We start from the raw sequence: 16,810 nt of genomic DNA, 5'->3' as shown, positions 1-16,810 counted from the left end.
GGTCCTAGTGGGGCATGAAACCATTCTAGAGGGGTTTTAAACAGCAGTTTTTACTTTTGTTTGCTTTGTAAACTAAAGAAACATGGGAACTATTAGCCTGTCTCACTGACAGACTTTCAGGATCAAAGGCCCTGAAACTGGAGCTGCGTGGGCAGTTAGGCCCGGGTGGGCGGCCAGGGCCTCGGTAGTGACTTTGATTGGCTGAAGCTACACAGACACCCACCTGTGAGCCGGAGCCTTTCCTGCACTCTGGGCCTATGGAAGTCCACCCATCAGTTCATGCCCTCTTCCGCCAACCTTTTCCATTCCCAGATAGGAACAAACTTTTCTTCCCAGAAGCTTTTCTTTGGTTTGTTTTGCTTTTGGAAAAGTGCATGAGCTGGGAGTTGGACCTTCTGACTTCCAGCACCTGGATGGGCAACCTACAGGTTACCTACCGCTCTGTGCTCAGCTTCTTCACCCAGAAAGTCAGGATACCTTCTTCGTAGAGTCACCGGGAGAAGCCATGAGATACACGCTCTGTGCACGAAGACCTGGGCACAAAGCGTGGCGCACACCCTGAGCGCTTAAGAGTCCGCACCCCAGGGACTGCGTGCTGGCCTGGTGCAGCAGGCCACGTTTGGAGGTGGAACTTCACTGCACGCCCGGGCCCTGCATTCCTTTCCCAGGGCGTCCTCCCTGCCTGCCCCGCTCCCCTGAACGCCCATCCCGCACCCTGCCCCCCTCCAGCCTCCCAACTACACTTCTCGCCCCCAGCCCCCTCTGTGTTAATGCGCAGCATTTACCGCGCTCCACCACTCTAAGCTTAGCGCCCAAGGGTGTCGATGCTGCACAGGCCCCTCCGTGTGCCCCACTCCCCCCACTCCCGCCCCTAAGAGGCACCTGCACGTAGCGGGCGCCCCCAAAATACCCGGAGGTGAGCAAACGGACGGAAGCCCGCGCTGCTGCTCCATGAGTACGCGGGAGCCCCGTACACCCGGCCGGGGGTGGGGTCCGCGGCCGGGCGAAGTCGGCGGTGCAGGGAGCTCCGCAGGGCCCGGGCCTGCAGGGGGCGCGCGCGGAGCGGGGCGGGGCCGCACCTGTCCTGCCGGCCGGGGACAGACGGGAGGGGGGCCGGGGCCCTGGAGCAGCTGCGCGCCCCGCCCCGCGGGCTCCTCCCCGCCGCCGCGGCCCCCAGGCTGCTGCCCCGATGCGCTGCGCCGGGAGCCCAGGCCGAGCCGCCGCCGCAGCTGTTGGGGCGCCCGGGCCGGGTGACGCTGCCGCTGCCCGTGCCCCTCTCAGACCCCGCCGGCTGCATGGAGCCCCCGGAGGGCGCTGGCCCGGGAGGTGAGTAGGGTCCCGGCCCCCAAGACCCCCAGGCTGCGCCTTCCCGGCAGCGAGCCGCAGCCCCTCCCCCCAGGCCCACCGGTCGGCCGCGCCCGGGAGCTGCCGGCAGCTCCGAGAGCCGGGGGGCGGGGAGGGAGGCTGTCGGTCCTGCGGGGGACACCTCCCCGAGCGGCCCCCGCGCGGGACTGGGGGCGCACAGACCGAGTCTCCGCCCCCTTGTTCTTTGCGCTCCCGGTCTGGGCAGCCTTGCCTGGCGCGCTCCTCGGTGGGTGGCCCAGAGTTCCGTCCTGAACCCCCTCCTCGCCGAGCCAGCGGGGATCCCGGGAGCGGGGCAAAGGCGTGCCGGGGCCAGAGTTCGGGGTCCTAGTCCGGGTGGTCCGGAGGCGACGCTGCGCGCTGCTAGTGTGTCCGCTTTGTTCGCACCAGCAGCGACAGGGGCGGGGAGAGGGGTCGCGAGGCAGACATCCTACAAGGGGCTCCGGGCTGAGATAGGATCTCGGTGGGGGCGTGGGGGATGTGCCGGGGCGCGGCCTGCTGGGGGCTCCCCAGGCTGCAGTGGTGGCTGGTCGGGGCGAGGCCCAGGAGCGCGCACATCTGGGAGGGGAGGAAGGTATGCATGGACTGTCCTCTCCTCGAAGCCCCTGTCAGCTGCTGGGGAGGCACCCCTGACGGTTGCGGTCCTACCGCAGGTTTCTCCCCTTGGAGTCTGGCTCCAGGCTGGATGTGGCTGGTAATGGGAGGAAAACTCTCAGAACCACCCCCTTCCCTCCCACCGCTCTTTCCAGTAGGGTTTTCTAGGTTCCATGGGCCTAGGAACTTGGATGGAAATTGCAGACGCCTCCCCTGCCTGGCCAGGGCCACTACCTCCTGGGTTTCCTGGGGTGGGGGGGTCCCATGCCAGGGAGCCAGCAGGTGCCTGGGGTTACAAGCCAGCCTTCCCCTCACTAACTACACAGGGGCCTTCTCCGGAGCCCAAAGGGCTGTCCCCAGAACTGTCTGTCTGGAAGCAGTGGGTCCACCTGCCGCTGTGTATCTGTAGCCCAAGGTGGGGGTGATGTCCTGTGTGGGCCCTTGTCACCGTGGTCTAAGCACCACCAGAGGCATCCAGGGACTAGACTAGTAGGTTTGGGTTTTCTCTTTTGTCACTTGTGGGAGGGACTCAGAGCTTTCTTGCCATTGACAGTCCCAGGACCCTGGGACTTCCCAGTGGACACAGGAAGTGGGGCAGTCGGAGTGCAAGGGCTTCAGGAGTCCAGCGTTGTCTCCAGACTGTGACTTGAGAGCCTTCAGATGCTGGGGCCCTAAAGCAGCTGGGCCCCTCTGAGCCTCCATTTCCACGTCTGTCAGTGGAGAGAGCCCCCTTGTCGTGCAGGGCTGTGGAAGCCCAGGGAGAAAACAGAGGTGAGGCATTTGGGAAGAGGAGGTTAACATCTTGTCTCTTTTCCCTCGGGGAAAGGAAGGGAGACTTCCCAGCTGCTGAAAGGCACCAAGAGCAGGTTCAGTTTCTGAGTCCGTCACTCCCTGGCTGGGGGCCTCCGAGGGCTAACTCATCCAGTGCACAGGTATTTTTTGCTGGTTCCCACTCCGGTGGGTGCTATTCCTGCAGTGGGGCACAGCGAGACAGGCAGAGCCCCGTCCTCAGAGGGCTCACACTTCTCCACACCCTCAGCCTGTCTCCTTGTCTGCAAAGGGGCTGGTGATCTCTACTTTGTGGGACCTCATGAGGTCACACGTTGGGGACTATGATTGTCATTGTCTTCAGTTCTCACGTACCTTTGAAAACTATAAAAGTCAAATATCAATATCATGATAGGCCAGGCGCGGTGGCTCATGCCTATAATCCTAGCACTCTGGGAGGCCGAGGCGGGCGGATTGCTCGAGGTCAGGAGTTCGAAACCAGCCTGAACAAGAGTGGGACCCTATCTCTACTATACATAGAAAGAAATTAATTGGCCACCTAATATATATAGAAAAAATAAGCCGGGCATGGTGGCGCATGCCTGTAGTCCCAGCTACTGGGGAGGCTGAGGCAGCAGGATTGCTTGAGCCCAAGAGTTTGAGGTTGCTGTGAGCTAGGCTGATGCCACAGCACTCACTCTAGCTTGGGCAACAAAGCAAGAATCTGTCTCAAAAAAATAAATAAATAAAATATATATATATATATATATAATAAAGCCCCATGTACTACAACCCAGCCCCCAGACCCACAGCCTGCTCAGCCAGACCATCCCCAACGACCCTTCAGTAGTATTTTGACGCAAATTTAGACATATTTTTTCATCCATAAATATTTCAGAAATGATCTCTAAAAGATTTTTATAAAGCATCATTAAATTACTATTTTTGCCAGGCATGGTGGTACACACCTATAATTCCCCCAGCTACTTGGGAGGCTGAGGTGGGAGGATTGCTTGAGCTCAGGAGTTCAAGGCCAGCCTGGGCAGCATATAGAGACCCCCATCTGTTAAAAAGAAATATTTTTTAATTTATTTTTATTTTTTTGAGACCAGGCTGCTCTCAAACTCCTGGCCTGAACCAATCCTCCCACCTCGGCCTCCCAAAGTGCTGGGATTACAGATATTAGCCATGACGCCCAGCACCCCAAAAACTATTTTTGCACCTAAACAAATTAACAATAATTTCTTAATATCAAAGTATGCAGAACATGGAAGTGAGAAGTATACGCAGTGGGTGAAGAGGGCCCCACCTGGTGCTGTTGGAAGCCAGGGCTCTAGCCCACCTCAGTCTATCGAAAGGTCTGAATCCAGGGACAAAGGTGCTGGGGAGATAAGGTGCTCCTACCTCTGTGACCACCTCTTCTTCCCTGCAGCCCTTTTGGTTTTTATGATACTCATTACTCACTTCATTAATTCGTTCGTTCATTCATTCATTCGTGCAGCACTGTGTGCAGAGTAGCTTCTGGAGGCTCTGGGCGCACAGCAGGGAACATGAGATTTGGGCCAGGTTTTCGAATCACGAATGTGCTGGAAAATAGGTCAGCAGCAGAGCACAAGGTATCGGCAATCAGCCCTCAGGGAAGCCTTGGGGGGCAGGGCTGAGGCTGCTCAGTGCCCACCCAGCAGTCAGACCAGCAGTTCCTGCAGGGGGCTGGGCCCTCCCTTGACAGGGCTGTGCTGGACTGAGGACCAGGACATTGCTGTGACCCCACACGAGGTCCCCTCTGGCGCATCAGAAACACCTGCTTGCCTGTGCCTGCCCAGCTTATGGCTCAGCCAGGTGGCCAGCACCCTGCCCCCATGCCTGCCTGTGTCACTGCTGACAAGAGCAGCAGCAGCCTCACAAACGGGTAATCTGTTCCTTCTTCCCATAAGAGCTCGTGGAGAGGTGTCAGACCAACTCTGTGGCTCCTGACATAGCCACATACTAACTGGGGGTGTGGGCTCATTCACTCACCAATGTTTATTGTGCACCTACTGCATGCCAAGGTCAAGCATAGGTCCTGGGAATGCAACAGTGACCTAGAGGCAAGCTGCTGGGAACCCAGACTTCCTGACCAGTCACAGCCTCGGGCTGACCCCGGTATCGGGTATGTGGCAGGCACCCAGCACGTGTGAGTGTCTCTTTCCCCAGGCTTTGCCCATCGACTCCAGCCAAGGTCATCCTTGCACCTGTGTTTCCATCGAGGATTGTTTTGTTTTCAGATAGGGTCTCACTTTCTCACCCAGAGGATTATTTTTGAGATATTATTAAAGTTCACCCTTTTAAAGTACATGATTCCATATTTTAGTATATTCAGAGTTTTGTAGTCTTCACCACCAATTTTAGAATATTTTCATCACCCCCAAGAAAAGCCTGTACCCACTCTCCACTCCACCCCAGCCACTGGCGATCATGAATCTTTCTATGCATTTGCCTATTCTGGACACTTCATATAATGGAGTCATAAAATATGTGGCCTTTTGTGTCTGGCTCTTGCACTCGCTATGATTTCAAGGTTCATCCATGTTGTAGCCTGAGTCAGTGCTTCATTCATTTTTATGGTTGAATAATATTCCATTGTATGGACAGACCACATTTTGTTTATCCATTGATCTCCTGATGGGCATTTGCACTGTTTTCACTTTTGGCTACTGTGAATCACGCCGCTCTCAATATTCATGTACAATTGACCTTTGAACAATGCAGGGGTTAGAATCACCAACCTGGCACAGCTAAAAATCCAAATATAACTTTTAACTCCCTCAAAACTTAACTACCTCTGTTGGCCAGGTGCAGTGGCTCATGCCTGTAATCCTAGCACTCTGGGAGGCCGAGGCAGGCGGATTGCTCGAGGTCAGGAGTTCGAAACCAGCCTGAGCAAGAGCGAGACTCCATCTCTACTATAAATAGAAATTAATTGGCCAACTAATATATATAGAAAAAATTAGCCCGGCATGGTGGCGCATGCCTATAGTCCCAGCTACTCAGGAGGCTGAGGCAGCAGGATTGCTTGAGCCCAGGAGTTTGAGGTTGCTGTGAGCTAGGCTGACGACACAATACTCACTCTAGCCTGGGCAACAAATCAAGACTCTGTCTCAAAAAAACCAAAACAAAACAAAAACTTAACTACCACTGTTGACATTAAGCCTTACCGGCAACATAAACAGTCGATTAACCCATATTTTATATATTATATATATATGCATGTTATATACTATATTCTTACAATAAAGTAAGCTAGAAAAAAGATCTTAAGGAAGAAAAAACTGGCCGGACGCGGTGGCTCACACCTGTAATCCTAGCACTCTGGGAGGCTGAGGCAGGAGGATTGCTCAAGGTCAGGAGTTTGAAACCAGCCTGAGTAAGAGCGAGACCCCGTCTCTACTAAAAATAGAAAGAAATGAATTGGTAAACTAAAAGTATATAGAAAAAATTAGCTGAGCATGGTGGCACATGCCTGTAGTCCCAGCTACTTGGGAGGCTGAGGCAGGAGGATCACTTGAGCCCCGGAGATTGAGGTTGCTGTGAGCTAGGCTGACGTCACGGCACTCTAGCCCAGGCAGCAGAGTGAGACTCTCAAAAAAACAAAAACAAAACCAAAAAAACCACATATATTTTATATGTTATATATATGCAAGTTATATATTATATTCTTACAATAAAGTAAGCTAGAAAAAAGAAAATCGTAAGAAAAAACTATTCATTAAGTGGAAGTGGATTATCATAAGGTCTTCATCCTTGTTGTCTTTATGTTGAGTAGTCCAAAGAGCAGGATGAAGAAGAGGGGTTGGTTTTGCTGTCCCAGGCATGGCAGGAGCAGAACAAAATCCACGTATAAGTGGCTTGCTCAGTTCAGACGTGTTTTGTGCAAGGTTGGTCAACTGTCCAAGTCTTCGTGTGTGTGCACGTTGCCATTTCTCTTGGGAATACACCTAGGAATAGAACTGCTGGGTCATGTGGTAATGCTAGATTTAACTGGAGGAAACGCTGGCCTCTTCTTCACAGTGGCTGCACAACTTACACACTGAAAATCAATCTTGCCCTCCTGGGGGCCTCATCTGTCCCGGCATTTTGCCTCAGGTGCCCATCTCCCATCACATTCCTCTAGCCAAAACATTAGTGTTCTTTTTTTTTTTTTTTTTTTTTGAGACAGAGTCTCGCTTTGTTGCCCAGGCTAGAGTGAGTGCCGTGGCGTCAGCCTAGCTCACAGCAACCTCAAACTCCTGGGCTCGAGTGATCCTTCTGCCTCAGCCTCCCGGGTAGCTGGGACTACAGGCATGCGCCACCATGCCCGGCTAATTTTTTATATATATATCAGTTGGCCAATTAATTTCTTTCTATTTGTAGTAGAGACGGGGTCTCGCTCTTGCTCAGGCTGGTTTTGAACTCCTGACCTTGAGCAATCCGCCCGCCTCGGCCTCCCAAGAGCTAGGATTACAGGCGTGAGCCACAGCGCCCGGCCAACATTAGTGTTCTTGATGGCAAAAGTTGCATCTTCTGCGTTTTCCTTCCTCACAGCTTTAACACAGGTGAGGGCATGAGGGCATGAGAATAAAGACCAGACCGCTGCCAAAGGGAGATGGAAAAGAAACAAAACTTGATACCTGGCGACTTCAAAAGTTCGCAGACCAAATTCCATCAACTCTAAGATTCCGTCAGCTACAGATGCATTGCTGTTTCCGGGATGTTAAAATACAAAAAGATATGGTTCTTAGAGCCCGTGTAAGAGGGCTGGAGTTTGTCCCATGGGCCGTCTGCAGCATCTGTGACCCCAGATCTATGATGAGGGTGGCTGGCATTCCCAGACCCGTCCCTGTGCACGCTGGGGAAGGAACGCGCTATTTGGCTGAGGTCCTGTTTGGGGCCCATCTCAGCACACGTGGAGGATGTGGGGCAGGGCCTGCAGACTTCCCTTCCAGTAGGCCATGTCCTCATTGGCCTCGAGGTAAAAACGCAGGTAGACGCTTCATACTGGGTCGAAACCCTGTGGCAGCTTTTCCCACCTCACTCAGCGTAGAGCCCAAGTCCTGACAACGCCCACGTGACCACACACAGCCCAGCCACGTCCCCCGCACTTGCCCCCTCGCCCTGCTTGCGAGGCCCGCCTCGTGACCCTTGGCCGTCCCTCAGATTTGCAGCCCGGGCCCTCCCATGCTCCATGCTGGCACCAGAGCCTCCCCCCAGGTATCACCCAGCTCCCCCCAGACACCTGCTCCCAACCCCAGCAGAGCCGTCTCTACAAAGGGAGTGGCCTCCCTGCTCGCTGGCACTGCCTGCGGGCAGGAACCACCTGTTTGGCTCACGCTGCCGTGTCCCCAGAACAGAAGGAATGTTTAGGAAGTCCTGGTGGGATGAAGGTGTGGATGAATGAATGAATGAGCACCTTCTCGTCCAGATGAGCCTCAGCAAGTGAGAGGCTGGCTGTGCACAGAGATCCCACCTCCATCCCACCTTCTTTCAGAAATCCACGTCCCACCTAGGTTGGGGCCTAGGGAACCGATGCCGGCAAGCTGGGCCTTCGCCCTCAGCCGGCCCTTGTGCCAGGATATCCTGCCCCAGCCTTGACTGGCACGCCTTGACCAGAAACAGGCTGGCAGGTGCAAGCTGAGCGCTCCCACTCTGGTCCCTGGTCAGCCCTGGGACAGGTGCTGACCCAGTCTGTGCCTCAGTTTCTTCATCTCTAAAGTAAAAAACTCAGATCTTTCCCTCGTGGCTGAGAGTCAGAGTTAGGTGAAATGAAGTTAGTTGATAAACACAGAATGCTGGGCTATGCCTGGCACAAAGTACCAGAAAAACATGAGCCGCTGTCATGATTATTGACCCAGAGCCACTGCCCAGGTGAGGGCTTGGGTTTTATGCAGAAGTACACTCACCACACCCCAGCTTTCCTTGATTTCAGGGGGCTGTCGGGGGTGTCCCTCTGGCCTGAGGAGGGACAGAGGTAGAGTTGAGGGATGAGGGTACCCGTGCCAGGGCTGTAAGCCTGGGCATGTTTGTCCTTGTGGCCTTTCCTCAGCTGGGAATCCTTTAAGCTGAGTCTCCTGGCAAGTGACTTATGCCCTCTGTACCTCGGTTTCCCCACCCTGTCAGGGGTCTGTGCCAGCTGTGCCTGGGGAGGGAGGGGCAGTGCCTGTTCTATCACGGGCCCAGCAGGTCTGAGGCCCCCAGTCCACCCCACCCCAGCCAGACGCTGTGGACAGTCAGCAGCACCTTCCGGAGCCCCCAGCTGGGATGGAGCCACAGCAGCCATGGCCATAGCTCCACACTGTGGGAGCGTCTTGGAGCTGTGGCCCTACACAGGCCAGCAGAGCATGGCTCCATCCCTCCGGGGCTCCCTCACGCCCACAGATATCATGCTCCTGCTGACGGGCGAAATCTCCGGGGCTCACCCAATCAGAAGGCGTCCAAACCTCCTGTGCCCTCTGGGCGGCCAGGACACCGAGTGTAACTTGACCCTCCAAGTATTCTCTGAAACCACATCCCAAATGCAGGTGGAGAGGTGGAAATCAGATATCCTGTGTCCCATACAGCCTGGCCAGCCCCCAGGCCTACAGTGGGCCACGCAGTGACACTGCACTCAGCTGTCCCCGGCATGGCATGAGCACCATCCTGTCAGCAGGACACTCCGCTCAGCTGCCGTGTCACCTGCTCACAGCCATGCTGCCCAGCTCTCCTGCCACTGGAGATGGGGCGCCAGGGAGGGTGGGGGCCCCCCAGGTCCACGCAGGTGCCGTCACCCAGGAGGCCAGGGCCGCAGGCACTGCAGCTCTGCGTCCATTTCCTGATCCTCTTCAGATCAGCTGGGGAGAAGGTGCCTAGGGGCTCTGCAGGTTGTTACAAAAGGTATTAGTTCACCTTTTTTTTTATGGCTGAGTAGTACTCTATGGTATACATATACCACGTTTTATTCATCCACTCACATACTAATGGGCTCTTGAGTTGTTTCCACTTCTTTGCGATCATGAATTGTGCTGCTATAAACATTCAAGTGCAGATGTCTTTTTATAAAATGTCTTTTTCCTTTGAGTAAATACCCAACGGTGGGATTGGTGGATCAAATGGTAGGTCTACTTAGTTCTTTGAGGTATCTCCATACTACTTTCCATAGAGACTGTACTAGTTTGCAGTCCCACCAACAATGTCTAAGTGTTCCTTTTTTTCTGCATCCATGCCAGCATCTGTTGTTTTTGGACTTGTAGATAAAAACCAGAAACTGTATTATTTTGAACTCAAGTAAGACAACATTGGTTTTTAAAAGGAAAAACTGGGCTGGGCGTGGTGGCTCACGCCTGTAATCCTAGCACTCTGGGAGGCCGAGGCAGGCGGGTCCTTTGGGCTCAGGAGTTCGAGACCAGCCTGAGCAAGAGCGAGACCCCATCTCTACTAAAAATAGAAAGAAATTAGCTGGACAACTAAAAATATATATTAAAAATAAATTAGCTGGGCATGGTGGTGCATGCCAGTAGTCCCAGCTACTCAGGAGGCTGAGGCAGGAGGATCGCTTGAGCTCAGGAGTTTGAGGTTGTTGTGAGCTAGGCTGACAATAGCACTCTAGCCCAGGCAACACAGGAGACTCTGTCTCAAAAAACAAACAAACAAACAAACAAACAAAAAAAAAACTGGCTGGGCACAGTGGCTGACACCTGTAATCCCAACACTTTGGGAGGCCATGGCAGGAGGATCGCTTGAGGCCAGGAGTTCAAGACCAACTTGGGCAACAAAGTGAGACCCCATCTCTACAAAAAATTTAAAAACTACCCGGGTACGGTGGTCCCAGCTACTCGGGAGGCTGAGGTGGGAGGATCACTTGAGCCCAGGAGTTGGTGTCTACAGTGAGCTGTGATTTCACCACTGCACTCCAGCCTGAGCAATAGAGCGAGACCCTGACTCTTAAAAAAAATAATCATAAGTAAATAAATAAAAGGAAAATTCAGTCCACAGAGGAAAGACAGGAGAGAGGGACTGTTCTGGATTAAAGGGAACCACAGACTATGAGCATGGAAATCACAAGTGACCCTTCATAGGATCCTGGGCTGGGCCAAAAATTGGAGGCCAGCAACAGTCTGAGAACACAGGGGTCTCTGAGCTAACGGGACCATGTGGAACTCTCCACAGCAAGGTCTGCCTGGTACTACATCTGTTGGTGCTCAAGTACCAAGAGTGACCTAAATGTCAGAGGGAGGTGGCCAGGGCCCAAGGGGGAGGGGCAGCCACCATCTGGCCACCCCTAGGCACTCCCTGGCCATTGCCCAGAGACTCAAAGGAGGACTTGATGTGCCCAGTCCTCAGGTCCTCCCTGGACCGTGTCCTGGTGGTGACGTGGGTGCCTCTGTGGGCCTCAAGGTAACACCCTGTGTCTTTGGTCGCAGAGATCGGTAAGGAGGTTGAGGTCCTGCAGGCTGCCCTGGGTGTCCCAGCCCATGGGACAGGGGACAGCTGCCACTCGCCTGTGGTGGAAGAAGAGGTGGGCATCCCTATACCAGCACCGGGGCTCCTGCAGGTCACAGAGAGGAGGCGTAAGTATCGCTGACCAGCCCAGCACACTCTGTGGGGACCCTGAGAGCCCCCCTAGGACTGAGGCAGAAACACTCCCAGCGGGTAGAGACTCAGAGACAGCCTGAAAAACCAGGTCTGGGTCTAGTGCTAAGCCCCTCGCTCGTAAAGCGTTGGCTGTCTGGGCCCCGGGTGACCTGTCTAAAACGGAGGACCTTCAGAAAGCTTTGCAGCCTTGGGTGTGCACAACAAACGCCCTGGTCCAGGTCGCCTTTACAGAAGGCTGGGGTTCAAGCGTGAGCCTTGCGGGAGGACGCAGCACAGACTGAGGGGTAACTGTCCCTCCTCTGCCCCCAGAGCCCCTGAGCAGCGTCTCCTCTCTGGAGGTCCACTTTGACCTCCTGGATCTCACCGAGTTGACCGACATGTCCGACCAGGAGCTGGCCGAGGTCTTTGCTGACTCGGACGACGAGAACCTTACCAGCGAGTCCCCAGCAGGTGAGGCTGACCTGTGGTGGAGGGGGTGGTGGTGGGCTGAGGCCCTGCAGGAAGTCCTGGGATCTCAGGGAGGGTCTGGCATCCACCACTTCATTTCCTGCATCTCATGAGTCTCCCCCCACTGCAGGTGCTGCTCCTAAACTCTACCTTTCCAGTGAGCAAGTAAAGCCCAAAGCCACTGTCCATCCAAAGTAGAATCTGCTAGATGTGAATTTTAACCTAAGTTAAACCAAGCACAAGGTAGGGGTGGAGGTTTTCACCAGCCCGGGCCCCTCCCCAGCTCACTGACTCAGTTTCCCCTCTAGTTCCCCCAGAAGCACTGCCATTGGCCTGAGGGCTGGCCCCAGCACCCTTCCCTCCCTCTCTGCTTACACCCCGCCCGAGTGGGGCCCCACAGCATGGCCACTTTCACGTCCCCTTTCCAAGCCCTGTGATCAGAGTACAGGATTCACCTCTAGTGGGGACACAAGTGTGTCTTTTAGTCTCCTCTGGCGGTGAGTAGGAAAGGACATCGGTGTGACCCATGTGGCCTTCCGCCTTGGGAGGAGAGCACAGGAGCCCAGACCTCCCCTGACCAGGCAGCGGGGCCTGGCCTCTGCTTCCCCATCCCTGGCCACCCAGGACCTCACTAAAGGAACTCAGCCTCAGCGCGGATCCTGCCAGCTGACCAGCTGCCCCTGTGGTCCCGGGGTGGGGCAGTGGAATGGGGCCTGGCCCCACCTCAAGGGCAATCTGCCCCCAGCTCACCTCCAGGACAAGCCCACCAGCCCCTCGGCTTCCCACACCTTCCCACAGGCCCGCACATGTTAGCCAGGCCAGGCCGGCCTGGGCCCCTGCACCTGAGGACGTGGGAGGCTCAGGCCCCAACACACCTGAACCCCCAGCCCGTGGGGCTGCAAGCTGCAGCAAGACGAGACCCGTGACGGGCAGAGGCTGGGCGAGGCCTGTGGGCCCTCAGGTGTGCTCAGCTGCTCCAAGCCGTGGAACACGCCACATCCCTGAGTGACCCAGAGCAGCCAGAGCCAGGTTTTCACAGGGAGGGGAGGCCCTGCCCAGGCTGCACCCAGACCACAACGGCCATGTCTCTGGTGGGGCCAGGGAACCCCAGTATGCGGTGGGGGACCTGGTGAGAGAGGGACCACAGGCATCTGCGTGCAAGCCCAGGAACGCGGGGCCCAGGGCAGGGCATCGGCAGGTGGCTGGCAGACACACACTCCGCTGCCACACACCCACCAGGCCTCTCGGCCGTGCTGAACTTCACTTCCCATGTTCCTGCCAGGGCTGCACCCGCTCCCGAGGGCCGGCTGCCTTCGCTCCCCCTCCTGGACGAGGACAAGAGCTGAGCAGAACCGCGAGAAGCAGCCCCTTGGCGACCCTGAGCGGCAGGCCGCAATCCTGGACACATTTCTCACGGTGGAGAGGCCCCAGGAGGACTAGGCATCTCCATCCGCCTGGGGGCGCTGCAGCCCCCATCACGATGACACATGGGGTGGTCCTGGCCCTGCTGACAGACGTTGCCCTCTCCATGAGGCTCCAGCCATCACCTCCTGACACAGCAAGCCGGGGCCGGGGGCACTGCGGCGGAGGTTCCCTGTCAGCCCCTGGGCCAGGGCGTCTGCTGGGCACAGGACTCGGCCTCACTCAGAGACCAGCTGGCTTTCCCGGGGGACACGCTGGGCCCCTGGGTGCCTCTGGGAGCCCCAGCACAAGCACAGCCCAGTGGCCTTATGTCCAGCCCGTTCCTGGACCCTGGATCAGGAAGACGACACCGTCAAGTCACTGCCTGGTGATGAGACAATCGGCAGAGTGCGCAATGGTAGCCTCAGGGTGGGGGGACCTGAGCCTGTGGGAACCTTGCCAAGAACCCCCTGGGGGTCCCCAAGCTTAGCATGAGATGCAGGTTTGGTCGTAGCTGACAGGACACAATGCTGTCCAGCCAAGCACGTGGGCTAGGGTCAGCCCCGGAAGTTTCCACCTTGATTTCATTCCTGCTCCCTTCCTCTGCCCCTTGGAGGCACTGCCAGCCCCAGGGCCCCTCCCCGGGCTCACCTCTGAGACCTGCGCCTGCTTTTCCTGGTCTCTCCATCCATCTCCTCCTTAGCTCAAAACACCAAATATCGCCAGACTGCCTCGCAACCCCGAGACACCTCCCAGACTGCCTGGGGGGTGGGGTTCACCCTCTTCCCCACCCTGAGCCCTAAACAAGGCACATCCTTCTGTCCCTTCTCCACATCCCACAGACCGGCTGCGTGGCCCACCCACACCTCTGGGTCCATGTGACTGTGTCCCAGGCACTGACAGGCCCACCCACTCTCCTGTGGGGGTGTCAGGAGCTCCCAACGAGCCCCTCCCAGCACTGCTTTTCATGAGCTGAAGATCACAGAATAAGCTTCTTGTTTGATAGCAAAGAACCGTCAAAGAACAGTTTTAATGGGAAAGTTTAAGCTTGCTTTTTGTCCCCAAGCCACCCTGCCATGCCCCATTTCCCACGAAAACATTTCCAGGGAAGGAAAACAGGCTCTGATCCTCACGGGACTCTTCTGGAGAGACGCCCTGGGCACGCACTGGACTCCTGCTGTGTGTGGGTATGTCCAGGAGGCTCCCTGCTGACCCGCACCCTCCTCCCCCGCTTGTCTGCACTGTTGGCAAGTCCAGGTCCTGCCCCAACCAGGTCTCCTAAATGAAAACCATCCCTGCTTTCCAATCTCACAGAACCAAGCAGCTTTCTCTTTTGACCCCACAAAGGCAGCCGTGCCCTTGGCCACACCTCCACCATCCAGGGTGGTCTTCCCCATTTTCCATCCTTCCTGCTGCAACTGACATAGATCTCATCCACAAAGAGTGGGATTAAAGCATCACCACCCCGCATCTCAAGGCCTGGCCACAGTCTCTTCCTTTCTAGCTGACACCAGGGTCTGGGAGGGGCTGCCCTGGAGCAAGGCTCAGCCTTCGGGTCATTCTCCAGCCCTGCTGCACTCCAGGTTGTGCGTATGTGGGTCACATCTCAGGGACAAGTGCCCTGGATCCCTGTCCAGAAAGGAGTCACTAAGGAAGTAAAAATCCTGCCCACAGGAGGCCACAAAGGTGGCCCTGGGCTGGGCAGCAGTTAGTCCCTAGCGACAGCTCTTCCCAAGAGCCATGTCCCAGAAGGCCAAGAGGAGGCCCAACACCCACCCACTTAAATCCTCCTGAAATGAGGTGAACATGGAGCCGGCCAGGTCCGACCTGCTTTCTACCTGGCCCAGGTAATAGGACCAGCGAGCTCCGCGCCCTTATCTGGCAGAGGCAGGCAGGCAGGCTGAGAAAGGCCCACAAGTGTCACTGGGCCCAGCCAACACTTTGCGGGATGGGCCTTCACCTGTCACGGTGATGCCGGGCAAACTCCAAGTCACACTTAAGATGGACAGGAAAAGAGAATGGGACATGCTGTGTCCAGTTCAAGGGTCGGGAACCACAACAGGAGACTGTTCCAGGTTTACATAAAGAGCCACCTGTAGAGGACGCAGGCAGGGAGGCTGGTGGGGGAGGCTGGCACAACCAGACCAAACAAGGTGCAGTGGGGCAGCTGCAGAAGACAGGTCTGTGGAGGGAACAGCCAGGTGTGGGAGCTCAGGGCCCCCACTCCCCGACCATGCCAAGGCCCAGGCAAGAGACGGACTCCTAGGCTCTGCCCATCAGTCCCCACCAGGGCGAGCCCCACCCAGAGCTATGACCTCCCTTGACCCTGTGACAACATGCACCCTGGAGGACCTGCCACAGACACTAATGTCACAGAAGCCATCTGGGGTCAAGGGAGCACCCCCACCTCCATTTGAGGGGACACCAAGACTAGGCCCAAGCAGGACCCCAAGTGACTCGGCTAATCTGGGTCTGGTGGAGGCCACAATACAGGTTGAGCCCTAGAGACTAAAAATCCAATGATACATGTTTTACAAAGAGCATATGTTGAACTTGCTTGTCCCCAGGTGGAAATTCTATTTTTGAGGCTCGGAGGCAAACATAACCAACACTCTGGAAGACACAGCACAAAGCCCCAGTGTCTGTTCTGGGCTGGGCCAAGAGAGAAGCTGAGGGCAACTGGGGACAGTGAGTGGAGCCACCCCTCCCTCGGCCACCCAGACACCCATCCTCCCACCCCAAGAGGGAGGCTGACGCAGCACACTCACGGGCCAGTCCAGGAGGCAAGCTCTGGGGCTAGAAGAATGGGGACAGCCTTACTAAACCCCACAGCACTTAATCCTAAACCCAGCTCCACAGCACTGGGCCCTCATCACACTCTGAATGACAAAAAAGAGCAAAGCCTCTTTCAGCTAAAGGCCTCAAAACGGCCTGGGGCCCATCACCCAGACGGCAACCCAGCCCCGCAGTCCTCCCTGGAGCCCGGCAGCTCTACCACCTTCTCCCACCTGAGAGCGACGCCCTCCTGTCTGACTGCTCCTGCCACTCCCAAAACAGGGCTGCCTTCCTGTTATTTAGCTGCCCAACCCCAGGAAGAGGGCTCACAAACAGGCACCAGGACCACTGCTCTCCACAAATACCCTCCCTTGGGTGGGGTGGGGGCTCTGTGATTCCAAAAAGCCGTTTCAGGGAACAGCAGCTTAGTGATGATGAAAGGACTTAAACCACCATCCTCCCCACAGTTACCACAGGCGTGTGGTCTTAGCTGTCCTCCATAAGGACAGACTGGCGCTCCACCAACCAAATGGCTCCTTTAAAAGTCTACTTTTCCTTGACAATTGGCTTACACTTTCCTTTTGTCAATTCTACCTCAGCAAACCTTGAGGGCTCTTGTGCTGGGCCAAGACTCCTCCTCTGAGCGATTTTAGGGCAGCACACATCAGTACTTCTCCTCGGAGCTCCCTGGGAAAGCCTGTCCTGTCTCTACTGAGCACCGACTCGTGCCTGTTGCTGGACCCCACACTTAGGGCTCCCAGGAGATACCAACCCTCCCTTGGCCTCAGGGGTTTAGAGCGCTGCTGCCTCACCCCTCTGCTCTGACCCAGGACCTGGCTGTCCTCTAGAAACAGGGCCCAAGGACTCACGGTAGCCCCTC

At 56.0% G+C, this 16,810-nt stretch overlaps 1 protein-coding gene across 2 annotated transcripts; it reads left to right on the top strand.

Moving 5' to 3' along the window:
* Nucleotides 1-1,141: 1,141 nt before the first annotated feature.
* DBNDD1 (dysbindin domain containing 1) lies at nucleotides 1,142-16,763 on the top strand. 2 transcript variants are annotated; one of them, XM_075995910.1, is made up of 4 exons: nucleotides 1,142-1,326; nucleotides 11,136-11,282; nucleotides 11,617-11,757; nucleotides 11,885-13,027. In XM_075995910.1, the coding sequence occupies exons 1-4, from the start codon at nucleotides 1,296-1,298 to the stop codon at nucleotides 11,950-11,952; spliced, it is 387 nt and encodes a 128-aa protein (XP_075852025.1). In that variant the 5' UTR covers nucleotides 1,142-1,295; the 3' UTR covers nucleotides 11,953-13,027. The 2 variants fall into 2 exon arrangements, with proteins under 2 accessions (XP_075852025.1, XP_012592681.1); XM_012737227.3 differs by lacking the exon at nucleotides 11,885-13,027 and adding an exon at nucleotides 13,037-16,763 and having other exon boundaries at nucleotides 1,148-1,326.
* Nucleotides 16,764-16,810: the final 47 nt, after the last annotated feature.

Source organism: Microcebus murinus, chromosome 20, assembly GCF_040939455.1.
Source record: "Microcebus murinus isolate Inina chromosome 20, M.murinus_Inina_mat1.0, whole genome shotgun sequence".
Classification (NCBI taxonomy): Eukaryota; Metazoa; Chordata; class Mammalia; order Primates; family Cheirogaleidae; genus Microcebus; species Microcebus murinus.
The sequence above is the reverse complement of the archived record's forward strand: the minus strand, read 5'-3'. Positions and strand labels throughout refer to the sequence as shown.

Coding starts and splice junctions, on each gene's coding strand:
- DBNDD1 (XM_012737227.3), top strand. CDS start 1,296: ATGGAGCCCCCGGAGGGCGCTGGCCCGGGAG. Junction 1,327..11,135: donor GGAGGGCGCTGGCCCGGGAG/GTGAGTAGGGTC, acceptor CTTTGGTCGCAG/AGATCGGTAAGGAGGTTGAG. Junction 11,283..11,616: donor GCAGGTCACAGAGAGGAGGC/GTAAGTATCGCT, acceptor CTCTGCCCCCAG/AGCCCCTGAGCAGCGTCTCC.